This window comes from Colius striatus, chromosome 18 (assembly GCF_028858725.1).
Source record: "Colius striatus isolate bColStr4 chromosome 18, bColStr4.1.hap1, whole genome shotgun sequence".
Lineage (NCBI taxonomy): Eukaryota > Metazoa > Chordata > Aves > Coliiformes > Coliidae > Colius > Colius striatus.
The window spans coordinates 11,027,471-11,046,878 of NC_084776.1; the positions used below are offsets into that span (position 1 = coordinate 11,027,471).

Consider the following 19,408-nt stretch of genomic DNA (forward strand, 5'->3'; position numbering starts at 1 on the left):
AATAATCCTCCTCTCTGCTGCTGAGTGGCTGCGTGGCCCCAGGCACCCGCTCACCCTCGGAGCAGCAGGTTTGGGGATGGCCAAGGGCAGCGTGTGGGTCACCCCGACCTTGGCGAGTGGCCGCACGAGGCTCCGAGCTCAGCCGACCAGCTCGGGCTGTTGCCGCCGCGCTTTGGCCGCCGTCCAGCAGCTCCCCTGGAAGCACAGCGGAAATGCCTCAATCACCTCGTTTGCCTCTCTGTTTCAAGTTTAATTTAATACAGTGCCTCCTCTCCCTCGGCCAAAAACACACCCCAGCCGGCTCCCAGCAGCACAAATGTCCATCCTTCTCCTTGCTCAGGAAGCCACAGGCCCCGTGACAGCCACTCCTTTGCAAATGAGCTTCCACTGCCACGTGCCCGGCAGCACTGGGGGGCTGGTTCCGATGGGGGGCCGGTGCTGGAGCCCATCCTGCACGGATGGAAGCTCTGTCCTCCCCTGGCACCACGCTCCAGTCTCTCCCCCACCTTACCCGCAGGGATGCCTCTTCCCCTCTTCTCCCTCCTTGCTTTTGGGAGGTGGAAGATGGGCAAGGTGTTCCTGCTGGTCCCAGTTACAGTTTGGTCAGTCTGGGAGATCTGAGCCCTTCTTGTCTCCAGCCGCTCAGGGCAATTCCCCAAAGCCTGTGTTTCTGTTTAAGCCCAGACAGTCCGTCTGCAGCTGCAGCTCAGACAGGTACAAGCAACTTATCTTACAGCACATACTTCATGAGAAAAAATGTATCAAAGGGAAGCTGCAGTTACAATAGAAGGTGTTATAAAGGAGAGAAAGGACCCTGCATGGGCCTTGGGCAGCAAAATCAGAGGGAAAACCCCTCACCCACCAACGTGCCAGTCCCTGGGGCCACACACACCTCTGGGACACGTCACTCCCCTTTGGGCATCGTGCCCGGCCTTGCTCGAGGGGCACCACAGCTCCTGGGAAAATGGTAATATAGGAATGAAATGCAGGGCAACTTGTCCAGCTGCAGGGGTCACTGAGGCAAACTCCTTCCCAGGCACCTCTTGTCAGTCCCCGTGCTCCCCTACACCCCAGGGCCACGGCAGCAGCTCCCTGACAGCTCCTCGTGCCGGGCTGTGCCCACCACGCTCACAGCATCTCGTAGGAGGTGTCAGCAGCAACGCTCAAACAAGTGTTTGGGAGCAGCAACCTTCCAGGACTCAGGGAACCTTCCCAGATGGAGAAATGCACCAACCTGAACCCGCTGCCAAGGCATCAGCTCCCGCTCCGAGGCCTGGAGGTGCCAGAACTGGTTGGGAGCGGTAGGAAAAGCGTCTCTACATTGTGGGAAAACAGCTCGTTCTGCCAACCTTGTTCTGTGAGACACTTAAACTGTGCCTTTCTGAAACTCTGGAAACTAAACCCCAGCCTGAGGCACTGACCCATGCTGGAAAACCTTCGGCAGCAACGGTTGCAGTCTGGAAGCAGAACAGCAGAGGTGACGGGAAGTGCACAAGGCCGATGAGAGTCCCGCCAGCTCTTTCAGACACACGTACATTTAGACACCACTGATGGTGGTCTGAATGGCTCTGGGACACTGTACACACACTGTGCTCCAAAGGCCTCCTTCTCTTTGGGTCAAGGACAATTTGGCTGCCCTGGGCCTGCCAACAGCCTTTGGGAGGGGCAGTGACAGAATCACAGAATCACAGGGGCTGGAAGGGACCTGCAAAGCTCATCCAGTGCAACCCCCTGCCAGAGCAGCACCACCTAGAGCAGGGCACACAGGGACTCATCCAGCTGGGGTTTAAAATGTCCCAAGTGAAGGACACAGCCCATCTGGGCAGCCCCTTCCAGTGCTCCCTCACCTCAACAGGGAACAAGTTTGTCCTTGTGTTTCTTTGGAACGTAAGCGGCGCCGGGGCCGTGTGACACAGCAACGCAACACAGGCTCTGGCAGAGCAGGCCCTGCCTCACGGTCAGGAAACACGCAAGCTCTGCCCACAGAAAGCTTTGGGAGGCAGCTTTAAGGCTTGCTAAACTTTGTGTTGAAGCCCTAAAAATCTACAGGACATTTATTTCAGAGGAGACTAAAAAACACTGATGGAAACACCTCTGAGGGACTCCCAGGAGTCCTCACCAATGACACTTCTGACCTCACAACTCAGTTGTCCTCTTTGAATTAACAGCAGGCTGCTTGGGAGATGATCAACATTGGAACCAGACTCTGACTTGTCTTTGGCAGGCCCAAGTGCTGGACACAGTTCCCTGGGGGAGAGGCCCCGTCCCCAGGACTGAGCTCCTCTGTGACTGGAAGGAGAAGTGGCAGCGCTGAGAGGCAAAAAGACCGCGGCGCCCTGCAGCCCAGGAGCCCTCAGCAGGGACGGCCCTTCAGCTGGTTAAGAAATACCAGGACTAGAAATGCCGTCAGGGACGGCCTGTGATGGAGCTTCTCCTGTTACCACCTCCAGCAGAGCTGCTCGGTAGGAAAACAGTGCTGATATTTCTGTTTTGAAAGCAAAGTGTTCTGCAGGCAGCCTGTGTTTCCAAGGAAGGGGGAATATCTAATCACCTCTGGAGAGCAACCAGGACAACATGCTTTCTCTCTGTAATGATAATGATTTCTAATAGCATCACTGTGTTCCCATTCCTGCCCTCATGGGATGGCCAGCTCTGAACAGGACGTGTGTGTTTGCTGTAAGGCCTGGAATGCCGCGGGCCGGCTGAGTGGGAAACGCTGCTGGAGCCCGGCGAGTGTGAACGTGTGACCCTGCTGGGGCAGATTACAGCAGAGATCCGTACAGGAAGCGAGAAAAAACAACACTGGGGGGAATGAGAAGGGGAAGAGCTGTGTGTGTGCAGGGACTGGGTTTCCTCACTGAGGCTGCAGTGCCTGGGCACCGCAGGCAGCTTCACACAGACTTGGAGGCTCCTGGCAAATGCAGGAGCTCGGGGCAAAGCCACAGAGCTCAGCTCCCCACACTGTCCTGTGAGGAGGCATTGTGCCAAGAAAAGTGATTTCCTCAAGGTCAGAGCAAAGAAGAGATGTGTGTGGGAATCCCGTGACAGCTCTCTGCACCACCCCACAGACCATTATCCAGGGCTCCCTTTGCAGGGCCACACAGTGTAACAGGCACAGCAGTGACAAAAGCAGGAGCTGTTGACTCACCCAACAAGGCAAAAGATCATCATCCCTATTTTACAGATGGAGTGTGTTTCTTCAGCAGAGGTCTGGGAAGATCCCCCGAGCCTCAGGGCTACTGTTTTATCCACAAAACCACACAAAAGGTTTGAAGTCCAGATTGACTAAAAGCAGCTCCATCCTCGAGTCACTGGCTCGGATTTCTCAGTGAGCTTTAGTAGAAGGTTCCTGGTGGTGCAAGACCAGGCAGGCTCCAGCAGAGCCAGGGGCAGGAGGGACATGGCACACTGCTGCTGGCTTTCCACTGCCACACAGACAGCTGCTATTGTGCAGGAGGGCGCTTCACAGGGATCCTCCGTCACCAGGGTCATGGGATGACAAACAACCTGGATTCAACTGCTCCAAATGGGACAAGAGAAGAAATAAACCCCTGGCAATTCATCACAGGAGCTGCTGGTTCAGAGCCCAGGAGCCCCAGGGCCTGCTGCTGGCACAGCCCAGCACCCGGGTGCAGGAGCCCAGGTCTGGGTCCATCAGAGCCATGGCTGATGTGAACCCTCCTCACAGGCACCAAACACCCTGGAATGAGGGCAGACACTTCAGTACCTTTGTCATTTTCACAGTTGCCCTGTTGAGATGGGAAAGACCCCAAGAGCCCCTCCTGCCCCACACAGCCCCTGGCTGCAGCCCAGCTCTCCCCTCGGCAATGGCTTCACTTTGGAAGCACATGCAACAGCAGCAATCCTCAGGGCAGTCAAAGGCTTCATCCACAGCTGCCTCATGGTCTGTAGCAAAGCAGAGAACTCCTTCCTGGTGAAAAGAGCTTTTGCTTTTACTTTGTAAAAAAAGCCAGGAAGTTCCTACCTTGAAATCCCAGATCCAGCCACTCTAAACCCAGCTTTGTCTCCAGGGTGACAGGGTGTGGAGATGGTGGTGCAACTCTGTGACCTGCATTTTGCAGACACTCAGGGATGATATAAAGCTCCTGCCCGGCCCTAAACCCTGTGAATGTTACACATTTTGGCCCAAGCAATGAAGACGACCGCTCTTCAAACCACAACCACAGGCATCTCCTCAGGGTCTTTAATCAGGACAGAGTTTGTCAGGACAGCAGCCGGTATGCACAGGCCATCCTGTGATGATCTGGGAGAAAACCACAACCCCCCAGCTCCAGCAGCACTTTCTGCCTCTGGGAGCAACATCAGTGGGGATGTGAGACATTTGCTCTTTTCAGGTTTCTCTCAGAGCTAAAAGTTGACCAAATCCTCTGGTGTTCCACAAACCCTTTCCACACACACACACAACCTAGCTTCAGTTTGCTTTTTGCACAACAAATCAGCATTTCACAAGCTGTCCCTGCTCTGACAATGATCAATAAACCAGATTGTTGCTGTGAGAAATGCCACCAAACTATCCAGTCCCTGTGCAGCCGTCTGAGCTGGACTGGAACTTCAACCTGGTGTGAATTAAGACACATTTTGAGCACTCATCTTTGTTTTGTACAGTATGCACTTTATTGCAGAGAACACTGGATGCCTTTCCAAAACAAATTCAGGAGCTGCACAGTTTCCAGATGTTTCTAGGAAGGGTTGCCCACAGTAACTCAAGAACAACAGTACATCAGACAAACAGCAAGAGGGAACCCAATCCTGTCACCTCTGTGAGGCAGAGATCCTGCAGCTGATGATTGGAGAGCTGTGTAACAGAGGTGGCCCCGCTCCTGTGAGAGCAGAGGGTACTCACACTGCTCTGCATTTACACCAGTGCCACCCAGAGCAGAAATGGGGCTTGTGTCCCGAGAGCAGCCGGTGAAGGTTTTACCTCAGTGTGATCTGCACGTGGCGGCAGATTTGTGACGTTTCCTGAAGGGCTTTATTGGGGGCCAAATTAGAGCCAGTGTCTGCCCTTCAGGTGTTGCTGTGTCTGTGGATTGAGGCTCAGCTGCACTGCCCAGGCCTTCTGGGGAGGAAATCTCAGTGTGAAAGGGCATCGAGTCAGCACAGGCAGTGCCAGCCACGTGGGGCCTCTGCCCCTGTCCCGCTGCCGTGTGCCAGGCAGTGCCCGTGGGCACAGCAGCCTGGGCTGAGGGACTGACACAGCCCCATGGGCACAGTGACCTGGGCTGAGGGACTGACACAGCCCCAGGGACTGACACAGCCCCATGGGCACAGTGACCTGGGCTGAGGGACTGACAGCCCCATGGGCACAGCCACCCAGGGCTGAGGAACCGTGGTGAGAAATGCTCTGCAGTGAGTCAGTTAACACAGATGATGCATTTTCCTCGTGAGACCATCCACATCAACCCTGTTGGGGGACACTGGCTGCAGGAGGAATTTGAACATTACAGTATCAGATAAAAATCTCCAACTTTTCTCCCTGTAAAACGTGTTTCCTTACTGAGTACACCCTCAAGGCCAGGCCCTGTCTCAGCCACCACACTGATACCAAACCCAGTTCAAACTCCTGATGCAAGCCCAGGGCTTGTCTGAGACTCAATGTGCTGACACAGGACACATCAGCATAGAAAAGTCTTAAAACTACCAGACTCTCAGATCTGGTTCTCACCTCCTACACCTTTTCAAAGCTTCACTCCCATAAACAGTGATGGCAATTTCTACCAGACAAAGGTCTGCCAGAGGGCTCCAACTCTAACAATGCAAAACCACAGGGATGGGAAACCACCGTGACGGAGGCACAGAACGGCTCAGTGTGCTCAAGGTGTGTGGAACAGCAGGGCTGTTCACCTGAAGGTTGTTTAGAAGCTGATGTGCAGTGTGCTGAGAGGCAGTTTGCTTTCCTCCTTCGGCACTGTGCCAGCGTGTGAAAGATCTACTGGGGTGAATGGGAACCTTGGGAAAAGCAACCACCGGAGAAAAGCCTCAGGAACTGAAGGCTTCTGTGTAACAACAGATCAGGGACAGCACAGATCCAGCCACCCAACCCACTGTGTGCCCCAAAGCTGAATTTGGAAAGGCTGCCTGGGGAGCAGGGTGGGAATCACCCCTCCCTTGCTTCCCTGCCAGCACTGCTGCTCAGGAGCGTGCCACCAAACCCATCCACGGGATAAGAGGCCACAACCCCCGAGGACTTTGCAAGGCCATCCCAAAGTGATGTGCGTCTGACACAGGCTACATTCTGATCCGTGAGGAGGGGCCCTGAGGCCTGTAAATGTTTTAAGCTCTCACATCTACTTCCTTTCAGAAGAAACCAGACAACTATCGCGTGACGTGGTCGCCAGGCACAAATGATTCTTCAAACACATCCCCACAGCTTTTCCCCCTTGTCGTTACTAACATACACTACCTGATGTGTCACGAGGATGTGACGAGTGATAGTTAAGGCAATCTCATTTCCACAGCCCCCCCGTGATTTCCAGTGAGCACATCACCTTCTTCTTCCCTCTCTAGGAAGGATTTCTTACACGTGAACATGACGAGCAGCAGCAGCGGCAAGTGCCACAGGCTGCAGAAGAAGAGCTTCCTGGAGCTGCTGCGGTCTGCGGCCCTGTAGAAGCGGAAGCCGAGGTAGGAGATGTAGAGGTTGAGAGGGAGTGAAATGATGGGGAAAGTCCACGTGGTGATGTCGAGGACAGGAGCCACCGTACAGAGTCCAACTAGGGCCAAGCAGTGCCGCAGAGCCACCCGCCGGCACAGCCCCGGGTGCGTGACGGACATCATGCAGTAGCCCCCCCGCGAGTATTCCTCCCTCAGACCCCAGCTCAGGGCGTTGAAGTGAGGGAACTGCCAGGAGTAGAGGATTCCTCCCAACAGTAATGCACCTGCAGAGGGAGAGAGAAGGGAACGTGCATTAGAGGGGCACTGCACAGAAACACTCAGCACGTTCAGGCTCTGCTTGCAAAAGAGACGTGCTACGAACCTGCTGCTCTGCAGAAGCAAAGGCATGTTCTGTGGGACATGGGCACGTTCTGAGGGTCATGGGCATGTTCTGAGGGACATGGGCACGTTCTGAGGGTCATGGGCATGTTCTGAGGGACATGGGCACGTTCTGAGGGACATGGGCACGTTCTGAGGGACATGGGCAGGCTCCATGTGACACAGGCATGTTCTGTGGGACATGGGCACGTTCTGAGGGACATGGGCAGGCTCCATGTGACACAGGCATGTTCTGTGGGACATGGGCACATTCTGTGGGACATGGGCAGGCTCCATGTGACACAGGCATGTTCTGTGGGACATGGGCACGTTCTGAGGGTCATGGGCAGGCTCCATGTGACACAGGCATGTTCTGTGGGACATAGGTATGTTCTGAGGGATGTGGGCAGGCCCATGTGACACAGGCATGTTCTGTGGGACATGGGCACGTTCTGAGGGTCATGGGCACGTTCTGAGGGTCATGGGCAGGCTCCATGTGACACAGGCATGTTCTGGGGGACATGGGAATGTTCTGAGGGACATGGGCAGGCTCCATGTGACACAGGCATGTTCTGAGGGACATGGGCATGTTCTGAGGGTTGTGGGCAGGCTCCATGTGACACAGGCATGTTCTGAGGGACATGGGCAGCTTCTGTTCCACAGGGTTGCACACAGTGGTGGTTCTGTTTTGGAGCACTTAATTTGAAAAGCATTTCAGCAAGTCACTGCCTCAGAATGAACCATCACTAATTGGTTTCTGCACCAATTCAGGCTCTACCCAAGAGAAGATTAGTGGAAATAAAGCAAAGTTGGACAAGAGACTCAGGGGAGACCTTCTCACTCTCTAGAGCTACCTGAAAGGTTTTCCCGAGTGACAAGCAATAGAACAAGAGGAACCAGCCTCAAGTGTCACCAGGGGAGGTTCAGGCTGGATGTGAGGAGGAATTTCTTTGCTGCCAGGGCTGTCAGGCATTGGAAGGGGCTGCCCAGGGAGCTGCTGGAGTCACTGTCCCTGGAGGGGTTTCAGAGCTGGTGGGTGACAGGGCTGGGACAGAGGCTGCACTCCATGGGCTTAAAGGTCTGTTCCAGCTGAAACCATTCTGTGATTCTATGATTCCAAGAGACTGTTTTCCTGGGAGGAGACTGTTTTCACTGCGAGGTTACTGAGTTGGCCTGTCCAGAGCAGTGTCCCCCAGCAACTAGAAACAGGGAGCCCTGCTCAATGACAGCAGAAGATCAGCTGCTCCCACTTGGGAACTGGGAAAACAGCAGCACCCTGGCAGCCTGGAAGGTGGCTGAGCTGCTAGTGAGGTGACAGAAGAGCAGAACTTTTTACTCCTTCAAACCTACTGTATGAACCTTGATCTAGTTCGAACAAGTAACCCTATTCACATCAATTAGCTGCTTTTACATTTAAAAAGGAGCTATGAAGTGCCACATCTCTCACAGCTTGCTTTACACACAGGGCTTACCAAGGCAGAAGCTGCTTACATGCTGATTTCAGCTTCAAGGAGGCCCTCAGACTAAACTCCCTTCACTAATTTTGTCTGAAGACACCACAAATCCCCCAAGGCTGTTGCACATTATGAGCATTCCTGGATTTTCCTTTTGCTTCCCCAGTTCCCAAACACTCTGCTCTGGCATTAACACTCCTCTGCATCTCTCTGCCGACAGCAGCTCATTCTCTATGGAAACTAATTCTCAGTTGGAGTCAGGAGTCTATCATTTTCTTAATGACTTCACAGAAACAGCAACACTGATCTGCACACAGGTAAATGGATTGAAATTCTCCCTCAAATGCTCACTTCTTCCCCAGCAACTGCTGGGGCTCTGACAAAGACCAAGTCACTGTCTCCTTTGAACTGCTTCATGCCTTTTTTCCATCTATTCTGGCTGTGTATTTCCCTTGGGGCTGTGCATGTCTCCTCTTAAGGAGCACACCTTACACTGGAGTTGTCAGCCAAATAACAGTGACCCAAGTTTGCAAAGGAGCCTTTATCTTATCGACCTGTGAAGGAACAAGCAGCCCATGAGACTTGACATGGGTTTCCAGCTGCTTGTAAGATTCACTGGTGGTGTGAAAGATCTGTCTCATCCCTTTTTCAAATGAGTAACAAATACTCCACGAGGTGAGGACCTGCCTCTGGAAATGAATCATGTGAAGCACGGACACATGCTCATCTGTTGAGTGTGCAGCGTTCAGGACAACCTTGCCTGCTAGGAATTGCAGCAACCTCCAGGGCTGTGGCCCAAAATGCCTGCAAATCCTGCCACTGTCCTGCTAAAGTCACCTTTCAGGGTGTGGGTGCTTAGCACCTTCTCTACATTGGAACCCTTGAAGATGGCTGAAAATGATGCACCCCAAGATTACCATTCCTTTCAGAAAACTGGGGCAACAAACAGAACTAGCAAAATATGACTGGATTCAGTTCTGATGAAACCCAAGGGAGTAGCTCTACAGAAATCAACTGAAACAAAGTTCAGCCCAGGAGCAGTGCTCCCTACCCCAGGAAAACGGTCTCCTAACGTGTCGTTCTTTGGCTTCTTCGTGTTCTTGTAAAACGTGTTACTGGAGGCAAGATCCTGAGTGTGATAAACCCCATTTTTCAAGTTTCACATCTGAAATGCTTTAGAGACATGAGCCTGTCATTTTCCAGTGAGGGAGCCCTGGCACAGGCTGCCCAGGGAGGGTGTGGAGGCTCCTTCTCAGGAGGTTTCCAAACCCGCCTGGACATGTTCCTGTGTGACCTGATCTAGGTGGGACCTGCTTTGGCAGGGGGGTTGGACTGGACAATGTCTAAAGGTCCCTTCCAACCCCCACCACTCTGTGATGATCCCTCAGCTGAGGAAGCTGGATGGAGCTGGGGGGAAGGAGGCAGAGGCTTTCCATCCTGTGTGCTGCGGGCCCGTGTGCCGGCTGCAGCACGGCCTTTGCTTATTCCATTGTTCAAACGTTGTGTGTAGTCAAGCTCAAAACACACCCTAAACCTCAAACACACAAAACCCTTTAACAGTTCCCTAACTATAACACCATTAAAAAAAAAAGTCATCTGGAGGAACTTTTAAACACAAACAGACCAACTAAACCACTTGAGGCTAGATTCCCATTTACAGAGCTCTGGTTTTTACATGCAAGCCTTTGCAATTTAATTACTTTGATTACATTACAACCATCGAGATAATTGATATTTTACAGAGAAGCTGAACAGTAAAACAATTTAATAGCCCATTATGAGGATTTGAACTGACCCAAGCTCTTTGTTGGTTTCCCATGTGCCTCGGACATCCTGCACTTCCCTCTGCCCGGGCTGAGGCCGTCAGGCTGGCGGGGATCTTTCAGTCTCACGTGAGTCTGATGACTTGCAAGGCACAGCACATGCTACAGTAGAATTCAGCACCAAATGAGCCCACAGTAGGGACCCTGTCAAGCCCAGAGCAGACACTGTAATACTCATTATTTACTAGATGAATGTTAACGATGTCATAATTAGGTCAGCAGCATTTTAAGCAGTATTACAGTGACACTGACTCTGGAGACAAACCTGGTTCCACATTACACGGAGTCTTCTCTGCTCTCAGGAGTTTGAGAACCCAGTTTAATCAATGTAAATCTCCTTTTTCTCTACAGTTTATAATTAGGTGAGGGTCAGATGAGGTTGTTCCTGACAGGAGCTGCCCAGGGGTTGCAGAGCTGGCGGCCGGGGCCCATCACACCGCGGCTCCTCGGCCCCGGTGCAACGTGGGATTCACACCCACCCCTTAGCTCTGCTGCAAGGGCACAAGCACCCTCCTCGTGCTGCTCCCCAGCACTTGGGCCTTTCTGACTAGACTTCTGATAGCTGCAAGTTCAGCCCATTTACAACCACCTCTGTACTCCTCCCTTCTCCGGGCATGAGCCCGGGACAGCTGCCAGCGGACACTTCCAAACCCTGGCAACTTGGCAGACGGGTCCTGTTTGATTTGGGGGGAAAGAAATGATTCTATTTAGGCAAACAGGACCCAGGTCTCCAGTATCCTTTCACTCTTGTGTGCAAAAGAGGTATAAAATATTTTCTCATGGAGTTCCTGTTGTTTAATCACCTTGTCCCCCTTAAACCATGTCAAAAGTCACGGGGCTGCAGAGAACCAGGTAGGTCCTGTAGCATCCAGAGAGGTAAAAATCACAGGTTGTACCATTCATCACGAGTTTTAAGGTTAAGCTATTCTTTCTCTTCTCAGTTTCTTTTAGAAGTATTTAAACAGTAACATATCTTCTTTTTAATAAACAAGAACAAGCTGAGTATTTTATTTCAATACCTAAGATAGAGCCAAAATGCCAAGTGGCACTGACGCAGGCAGGAACCCGTTCCTTCCTTCTGTGCATGTGTTTGTACCCAGTGAAACACCAAAGCTTTATAAATTGCACTTTTCCTATAGCAAACAAGAAACTGAATTTCAAAGTCATTTGGAAAATGCTTGGCAGGATGTTTTAAGGTCCAATAAATTTGGGTGAGAGCTGGAAATAATTGTGAGATGAGACAGTGATTCTGGGCTCCCAAACCACAGGGGCTCACTGCAAGAAGCATCTCACTCTAAAGTTATGCTCTTCCCTGTGTCAGGAAGACTGTGTGGTACCTGTAAAATTTGATTAAAATGTCATGTTTGATTCCTTTTACAGCTGTTTATGATGACCTCAGTTGCTGGGTCCAGATCTCAGGTGTGGGGGCAATGCCAGCCCCTGAGCCCACTGAGCCCTTGGCGTCTCACCTGAGAAGAGCACCTAAGAGTGGGGAACTGGGAGATGGCTTTTTGGGTGTAAACCCTTGCAGAGTGTGAATTCTGACCACTGATTAACAGATGGAAAGGACAACAGAGCAATCAGATGGCCACAGTTTCTTGTCCTGTCCATCCTGACCTTATGCCAGGATCAGTGACCCAGGTACAAAAAGCTCCAGACTCTAGTGTGAGTCCCAAAAACTTCTCATGTCCTGCAAAGGATTCAGAATCCGTTCAGATCTCTACATCATCTGCTCAGGAAAGAGTGAGCACGTGCAGGTGCTGAGCTCTGAGTGCCAACAGAAGTCCTGCTGGTAGCATTGTTCAGAGCACACCCTTTCAGTCATGTAAAGCCACCTGAGGACTGCAAATCCAGGTTCTGATCCACAGAAGGGCTGAGGCGAGGTTTGCATCCTGCCTGGCTGTCTCATGAGGATGCCACTCTCCTGAAACACATCTCCTGCTGGTAATGCCTTTTGATCATCATAGAGCTTTATCCTCTGTGTAGCTGGCACACGGAGTGGCAGCAAGGATTTCACCTGCAGCTGAACTATTTCAGCTGTCTGCCTTAAACAAGGCACAGTACTTGGGGGTAATTCAATTGAAACTCTCAAAAAAACATCTGAAGTTCTTCCAGGGCAGAAAAGGACTTGAGCTAAAGGAGGGCAGAGGCTGGAGCACAGCGTGTGCTGGTGGAACGTGGCCTCTGGGGCCCTGCCAGCCCGGGCAGGCGGGTGAACACAGCCCTGTCTGCACACAGCCGGGGTTATCTGCACAGCCTGCTGCATCCACATCACCTTCTCAAACACACTGGAGATGAAAAGCTTCTTATCCCTTCCCTATCCATCATTATTCTGATGACACACAGTGCCTTCCTCCACACAGTGTTCTGCAAAACTCTTGTATCACTTTCAAGCTCTAGAGGGGACAAACACCTATTTACTTAATCAATTAAACAAAACATAAGGGAAGGGCAATTCAGGAATGGACTCACTCCCTCTGTCTTTGCTTTGCTGCTGCACATGTATGACTGGGAATTGGCCAAGCAGGCATTAAAATAAACATGGAATGGTTAAAATATCAGCTCCAAAACAGATGTTGAAGCCTTACTGCATTTCCCAAAGCTGGTGTTTACTGCCTTGGCAACCCAAGAACGCTGTTTGCTTAAAGCACAATTTCAGTAATTCTTCTGCCTTGAATAATGTGAAGGAATTCTGAAATTATTTCCAGACCTTGGTAGCTCCCTGGCTTGTGAGAGGAAAGCACCAGCCTTTTGTCTCTAGGAAACTGGTATGAGTTTGGCTGCTGTCAGGAGGGGGAGGCTTTGGTAGTCCAAGCTCAGTCTTTGAATGGAGGAAACAACCACACGCCGTTTTACTTGATAGCACACAACTGGCTCTCCTCCCTTTAAAGATGTTCAACAAATTACTCCTCTTTAATCCAGACAAGGTAGATTAGAGTTCAGAGACTTGACTTGGTGCAGCTGTATCCACCTGTTGGAAGCAACTGTGCTGTCTCAGACTGCACTTCTCACCTTTTCTACGGGAAATGGAACACAGCCAGTCCCAGCTCTGCACCGTGGCCCAGTCCTGCAGGACGTTTGCAGGATCTTACACTCACAGGAGATGTACTGGACACATCCCCCAAGCTTTGCTTTTCCATCTCTTTTTCTTCTGTGCTCATTCACAACAGGTTTAACACGAGAGTCTTCCTCAGAGATTCCAGAGAATCACAGAACAGAATCATAGAATCATTTCAGCTGGAAGAGACCTTGAAAATCACTGAGCCCAGCCTTTGTCCCAGCCCTATCAACCACTAGAGCATAGATTTCTAACTATGCAGCAATTATGGGGGTAAAGAAAGCTTTTGGAATCTTGTCAAAGCCTTGCTGCCCACTGCAGATGTGATGAAGGATTATTTGGGAAAGATGGCACAAATATTCAGCGTGGTTTGAAGCCACATCCCCAGCACGGCTGCAGTGTCCTGGTGTGCAAGGACTGGTTCATTAAGCTGTCGGAAGCATCTTCTGTTTGTGAAGATGGTGCAATAATTGCTGCTTTTCAGCCTGTTTTGGTGATGGAAAATGACTATTGGGGTAAATTGACTGGCCCCTGATGACACGTGTTCAGAACACGGCCCTAACACCATCACTCCTGAGCTGATGTCACCTACTGTTTAATTTTTCGCACTGTCTTTGGCAGTAGAAAAGGGACAAGCTCTACCAAATTCACATCTTGACTTGGATCATGAAGCCTTCTCAAACACAAAGACTTTGGGGAATGATCTAGTCATGAACCTCTACCAAACTGAAGCAAATCCCCTTTCCACTTCACCCCTTCAGCACTCCCTGTATTAGCACCACAGCACGACAACAACGGGTGCTTCTGCTTCCCTTGGAAAACAAAAGCAGATGCTACTGCTTGTGTTAGATGCTGTTAGATGCTCAGCAGCCTTGAGGGGGAAAAAAGGCAAAGTGTGTCTCCTGAAGCTTCCCCGAAGGTCTGGGGCTGCACACAATGGTGGGGCCGTGAGCACAGGCAGCCGTGGCCCCGAGCCGCTGCCGTCAAGGTTACGTGGTCCCGTAAGCGAAGGGCAAGGAGGGGAAGGCTGGGAAACTCTAAAGCTTCATGGTCATGTGTTTCAATAGCTTTTTCTTTTGAAGGACGGCACAAAAGGCCTGTGGAACAGCAGCAGCTCAGGGCTGCTGTAGACTTCACTGCCGCAGCACATAAAGGGAAGGGGATGTTGGCCGTGTGTGCAGCTTGTCTGCAAAACAAAAGGGTGATGCTCAGCGTCCCCCACCAATGTGGAATGAAGGTGGCAGTGGGCTTTTCGACTCCAGGGAGTGCTCCTGGCCACTGCCTTCAATGGGAGGAAAGCAGATGTCCTCAGGTACACTCACCACGCAGAGAAGAGCCACGTGCATGTGGATGCACACTTTCTGTATGACACACAACAGCCAAAAGCCTCAGAGGGAAACACCTTCCATTGTGCAGGCTAGGCTGAGGAAAACACTGCTAAACATAGCTCATTGTAGCTAACCCCAGCAAGGGATGCCATAAAACAGGTGAGCCTGTTGGGCAAGATGAAAACACAGTCTTTGCACAGGCCACTGTTATGTGTAAACACATTTAGGAAGTATTTGCCCAAGGATCAGGATAGGCAGAGAGCTGCAAACCTGCAGAGCCACGCAGGGCTTTCTCAGCAACCGCCTCCTCCAGGCTCCCTCCCGGGCTCCTTCGCAGCCCAGGGCAGCGAGTCCCCGCTGCAGACCCCTGTTGTGCCTCTCCTGTGGGGGCTGTGTCACCCCCAGGACATGGGTTGTGTCTCAGCCCTGGGGGCAGGGGGCTGCTGCACAGCCCCATCTCCCCCAGGTGCCCCAACAGCCTCGTGTGGGGCAGAGAAACAGGTAAGGGCACATTCCCTGTGAATTTGTGAGGTCAGTCCCCCAGGTCCCCCAGCACTAGAACTGCCATTTCTTTTGTCTCTTGTGAAGACCCAAAGGAGGGTAAAAACATAGCTCACTGGCTTTTGTCCTAAATTCAGACCAGCTGCTTACTCACATTGTCCCTCTGCCTCCGTTTTTACCCCCACAAAGCACACTCCTGGGCCTCCAGCTTCCAATTCTCATATGTCAGTGACATGAATATCTCTGCTTCCTCTGGAACAGACCACAGATTCTGCTGTCTTTCATCTGAGAAGTGAAACCCCGACCAGCAGCGTTTCCTGGAGGGAGTTTACAGCCCGAGCATCCCCTGCGCAGGTCCTGTGCAGGACAAGCTCCCAGCCCTGCCAGCACATCAAGGATCTTTGAAAGCTCAAAGTGCTTAACTGGAGGGGACATAAAGATCTCCAAAGCTTATTTTGCACACAATGAAGCTGTTGCTTTGCTCACCCTCCTCCTGGCAGACAAGTGCCACACCAGGGAAGGTATGAGAGGCTCCAGCCGTTGACAGGTCGGGTGCAGCCCCCCCTTCCTCTCCTCTCTTTTTTTTGTTACTGAAACCATCCATCTGCCAAATGTCACTAGCTGATAAGAACTGCCCGGTTTTAAATCCCCCTTTGTAAATAGATGTTGGCTGACATAATTAATGTCTACCATACAACACAATTTGAATTACAAAGTAAAGGCAATTTAAAAATCAGCCTCCACATGATTACAACTGATACTCAGGCTATAAATTCCATAGCCCCAGGAACTATTTAAATTTCTGAAATGAATGAAAATCAGTACAAGATGTCTTTCAGGAAAGCGAGAAGTGGAGCATCAGAGATAAACTAAATAGTCTCTTGAGATAAACATTCTTTGGTGCAGTAATACCTATGGCTCCAGGCCACCACGGGTCTGTAATGTCTGCTACCCTGTCAGAGCTGTTATCTGCTTAGCCACTGCCACCTACTCAGAATAAATCCCCTTAACTGATAAGCACGTTGTGGCGAGGACCCCACTTGTCCCTTCCATCGAGCTGGGTGGCTGACAGAGCGCAGTGGCACGGGGAGGACGCGGGGCTGGCCTCCGGGATGGAGCCCGGTGCATGAGCACAGGAGGGGCAGGGAAGAAGTGCAAAACGTCTAAGGCAAAGTACAGGCACTTTGGAAACGTTTACCCCTGAGTGACTTTCCCTGCTAACTAGAAATAACAAGTTTAAGTGGGCAACAACCGTTTCTAACAAGTGAGCTGCAAACAAGCGTCAGTGTGGGGAGAAGGAACAGCGAAATGAGAGTCATTCAAGGCATGTGCACCCTGTGCCTCTCACGCCTCAGGGAACCTCTGTGCTGCTCCCTGAAGATGCCTGCACACGGGCTGAGCAGCAGCCTGGCACTGCCAGGGCTGCCCTGCCTGCAGCACAGAGCAGGACACTGACCAGCTTTCCCTCTTCTGCCTGTGTTTATGCTTGAAGTGAATGTCACAGTTTCCCCCCTAAGTCCCTCCTTTGTCAAGGAGAGTGGAGGATGTCTAGATTTAGAGGAAAGCCAAGTCTCTTCAGAAACTAATGGTACCACAAAGGAGCAACGAAATCTGCTTTCAAGGAAGCAAACGTGTTGCTGCAGATCACGGGCTGGCAGTTAAGTTCCACATAAATCCACCAGATCCGAGGCAGTGATACCCCTGTGATAAACGACATTTATCACACACCTTTGGCCACTTCACCTGCACCCGCTCCCCCAGCGAGGAAATGTTAACATTCCTGATCTTTCAGCACTTTCAAACAGCTGCCATTAAAAAACAGCCACAAACCCCCCAAACCCACAACAAAGAATTCCACATCTTCCCACAGACAACCTTATCTTTCGCTTTTGAAATGTGAGGTTTTCCCCTAAGTTATGTTGGCACAAACCCCAGGGCTGGGGGCAGGACTTTGCAGCAGGCTTAAGAGCATATAATTGAAGTTACCTGTCAGGGGCAGAAATGGCAATCACTGGGAATCACTGAGATCTGCAAAAGACATGTAGTGTTTGCAGCCCTGGAAAGAGAAGGGCCCGGCTTTTTACCTGCTAACATGCTGTATTTGTTTCTCGTGCAAGAAACCATTGAGGTATGAATCTTTGAAACAGGAAAGTTACAAACAGAACAAGGACAAACTAAAACAAGGCTGCTCCAGCCTGAGACACTTGGTTACTATCTCTGGAATGGGAACTCAGGAATGCTCTCCAGCTCTCTCCAAGGACACAGAGCCCCTCTCAGCCGTGGCCTTGGACCACACCAGTGATGTTGCTGAACTGAGAGAGCAGACAGGGCACAGCACAGCACGGGGTTGGTCACCTCCCTCAAATGCTAATGAAAGCTCTACACTTAAATACTGCTTTCTCTACAACTAGCAACATGCACAATAACGTGGCTGCTGTAAGAAGATTACAAGGAGTGAAAATCCACAGGAAAATGTGCACTCCAACACAGCCCAGTGAAGTGGTGAGAACCTTCCCTCTCATTAGCTCTCTGACTCCCTTCACATTCCTCCCTCTCATGGAGTAGAATGAGGTGTTTTTTTAAACGAGGTGCAAATGCATTTTCACACCTCTACCTAAAACTAGGTTATGTCTCCAAGCTAATTACACATTATTAATGAGTGCAACAACAGTGGGCAGGTTGGTTAGAGCAGGGGTGCAGGTCTGCATGTCCTGTGTGTGTGTGTGTATGTGTGTGTGTGTAGTTCTGTGTGTGTGTGTGTGTAGTTCTGTGTGTGTGTGTGTAGTTCAATATGTGTGTGTGTGTGTGTAGTTCAGTGTGTGTGTGTAGTTCAGTGTGTGTGTGTGTGTAGTTCAGTGTGTGTGTGTGTGTGTGTAGTTCAATGTGTGTGTGTGTAGTTCAGTGTGTGTAGTTCACTGTGTGTGTGTGTGTAGTTCAGTGTGTGTGTGTGTGTAGTTCAGTGTGTGTGTGTGTGTGTGTAGTTCAATGTGTGTGTGTGTAGTTCAGTGTGTGTAGTTCACTGTGTGTGTGTGTGTAGTTCAGTGTGTGTGTGTGTGTAGTTCAATGTGTGTGTGTAGTTCAGTGTGTGTGTGTGTGTAGTTCAATGTGTGTGTGTGTGTAGTTCAGTGTGTGTAGTTCAGTGTGTGTGTGTGTGTAGTTCAGTGTGTGTGTGTGTAGTTCAGTGTGTGTGTGTGTGTGTAGTTCAGAGTGTGTGTGTGTAGTTCAGTGTGTGTAGTTCAGTGTGTGTGCGTAGTTCAGAGTGTGTGTGTGTGTAGTTCAACGTGTGTGTGTAGTTCAATGTGTGTGTGTAGTTCAGAGTGTGTGTGTGTGTAGTTTAGTGTGTGTGTGTGTGTAGTTCAGTGTGTGTGTGTGTAGTTCAGTGTGTGTGTGTGTGTAGTTCTGTGTGTGTGTGTGTAGTTCAATATGTGTGTGTGTGTGTGTAGTTCAATGTGTGTGTGTGTAGTTCAATGTGTGTGTGTAGTTCAGTGTGTGTGTGTGTGTGGTTCAGTGTGTGTGTGTGTAGTTCAGTGTGTGTAGTTCAGTGTGTGTGTGTAGTTCAATTCTTTTCTTCTGTTTCCCCTTTTTAATGCTTTTTGTTGTTTTGTTTAATACTGAAATGCACTACAATATTACATCCAGGTCATCACCTTCAGGACTCTTCCCAGGTGTGCCTCCTTAGAAAGACCAGTGTCAGCTCAGTAACATTTCCTTCACTGTTAAACCAGCTGCCTGGCCTCACTGACACAGACTGCAGAAAGTTTCAGCTGCCTAGAACAAACAATATAACATCAAGTCACGCAGCAGCCCATCATCTTCTGGCAAAGTCTGCTTGGGCAGTTTGTAGTTCTCATCTTCCACTGATGGTATCACTGCCACAGATTATCCCCTCCACAGCAAAGCTGGTAGAGGGACAGGTAACCACATCTCAGTGGCAAATTAGAGAGGAAGAGCTCACCTGGGACATGGACGGTGCTCTCTGCTGCCTGCCCGTGCACACACAGCTCAGCTCTTTGCAAAACATGTTGGAACTTGATAAATTAAAGATAATGAAAATCAGTGCCAGATACTCTCAATGTACTGGGCTTTAGCTGCAGCACTTCAGCTGCCATTTTAAACCCAGGAGTGAAAATTCCAACTGTGACAGCCTATAAAGCGAGGGCTGGTGGTGAGATGGAGCTCTTCACTGGCTCCTCCGGGCTGGACACATGGGCACATGAGTCACCTTCTAACGCCCACTCTGCAGTGAGGTGC

General features: G+C 50.7%; 1 protein-coding gene across 1 annotated transcript in view; it reads right to left on the minus strand.

The window, feature by feature from the left end:
• Window positions 1-4,642: 4,642 nt before the first annotated feature.
• LOC104561974 (protoheme IX farnesyltransferase, mitochondrial) overlaps window positions 4,643-19,408 on the minus strand; it is a 116,323-nt gene continuing 101,557 nt past the window's right edge. The window contains exon 7 of the mRNA XM_062011009.1: window positions 4,643-6,899. Within this exon, the coding sequence (XP_061866993.1) occupies window positions 6,457-6,899 (443 nt within the window). The 3' untranslated portion in view covers window positions 4,643-6,456. The remainder of the gene's footprint in view (window positions 6,900-19,408) is intronic.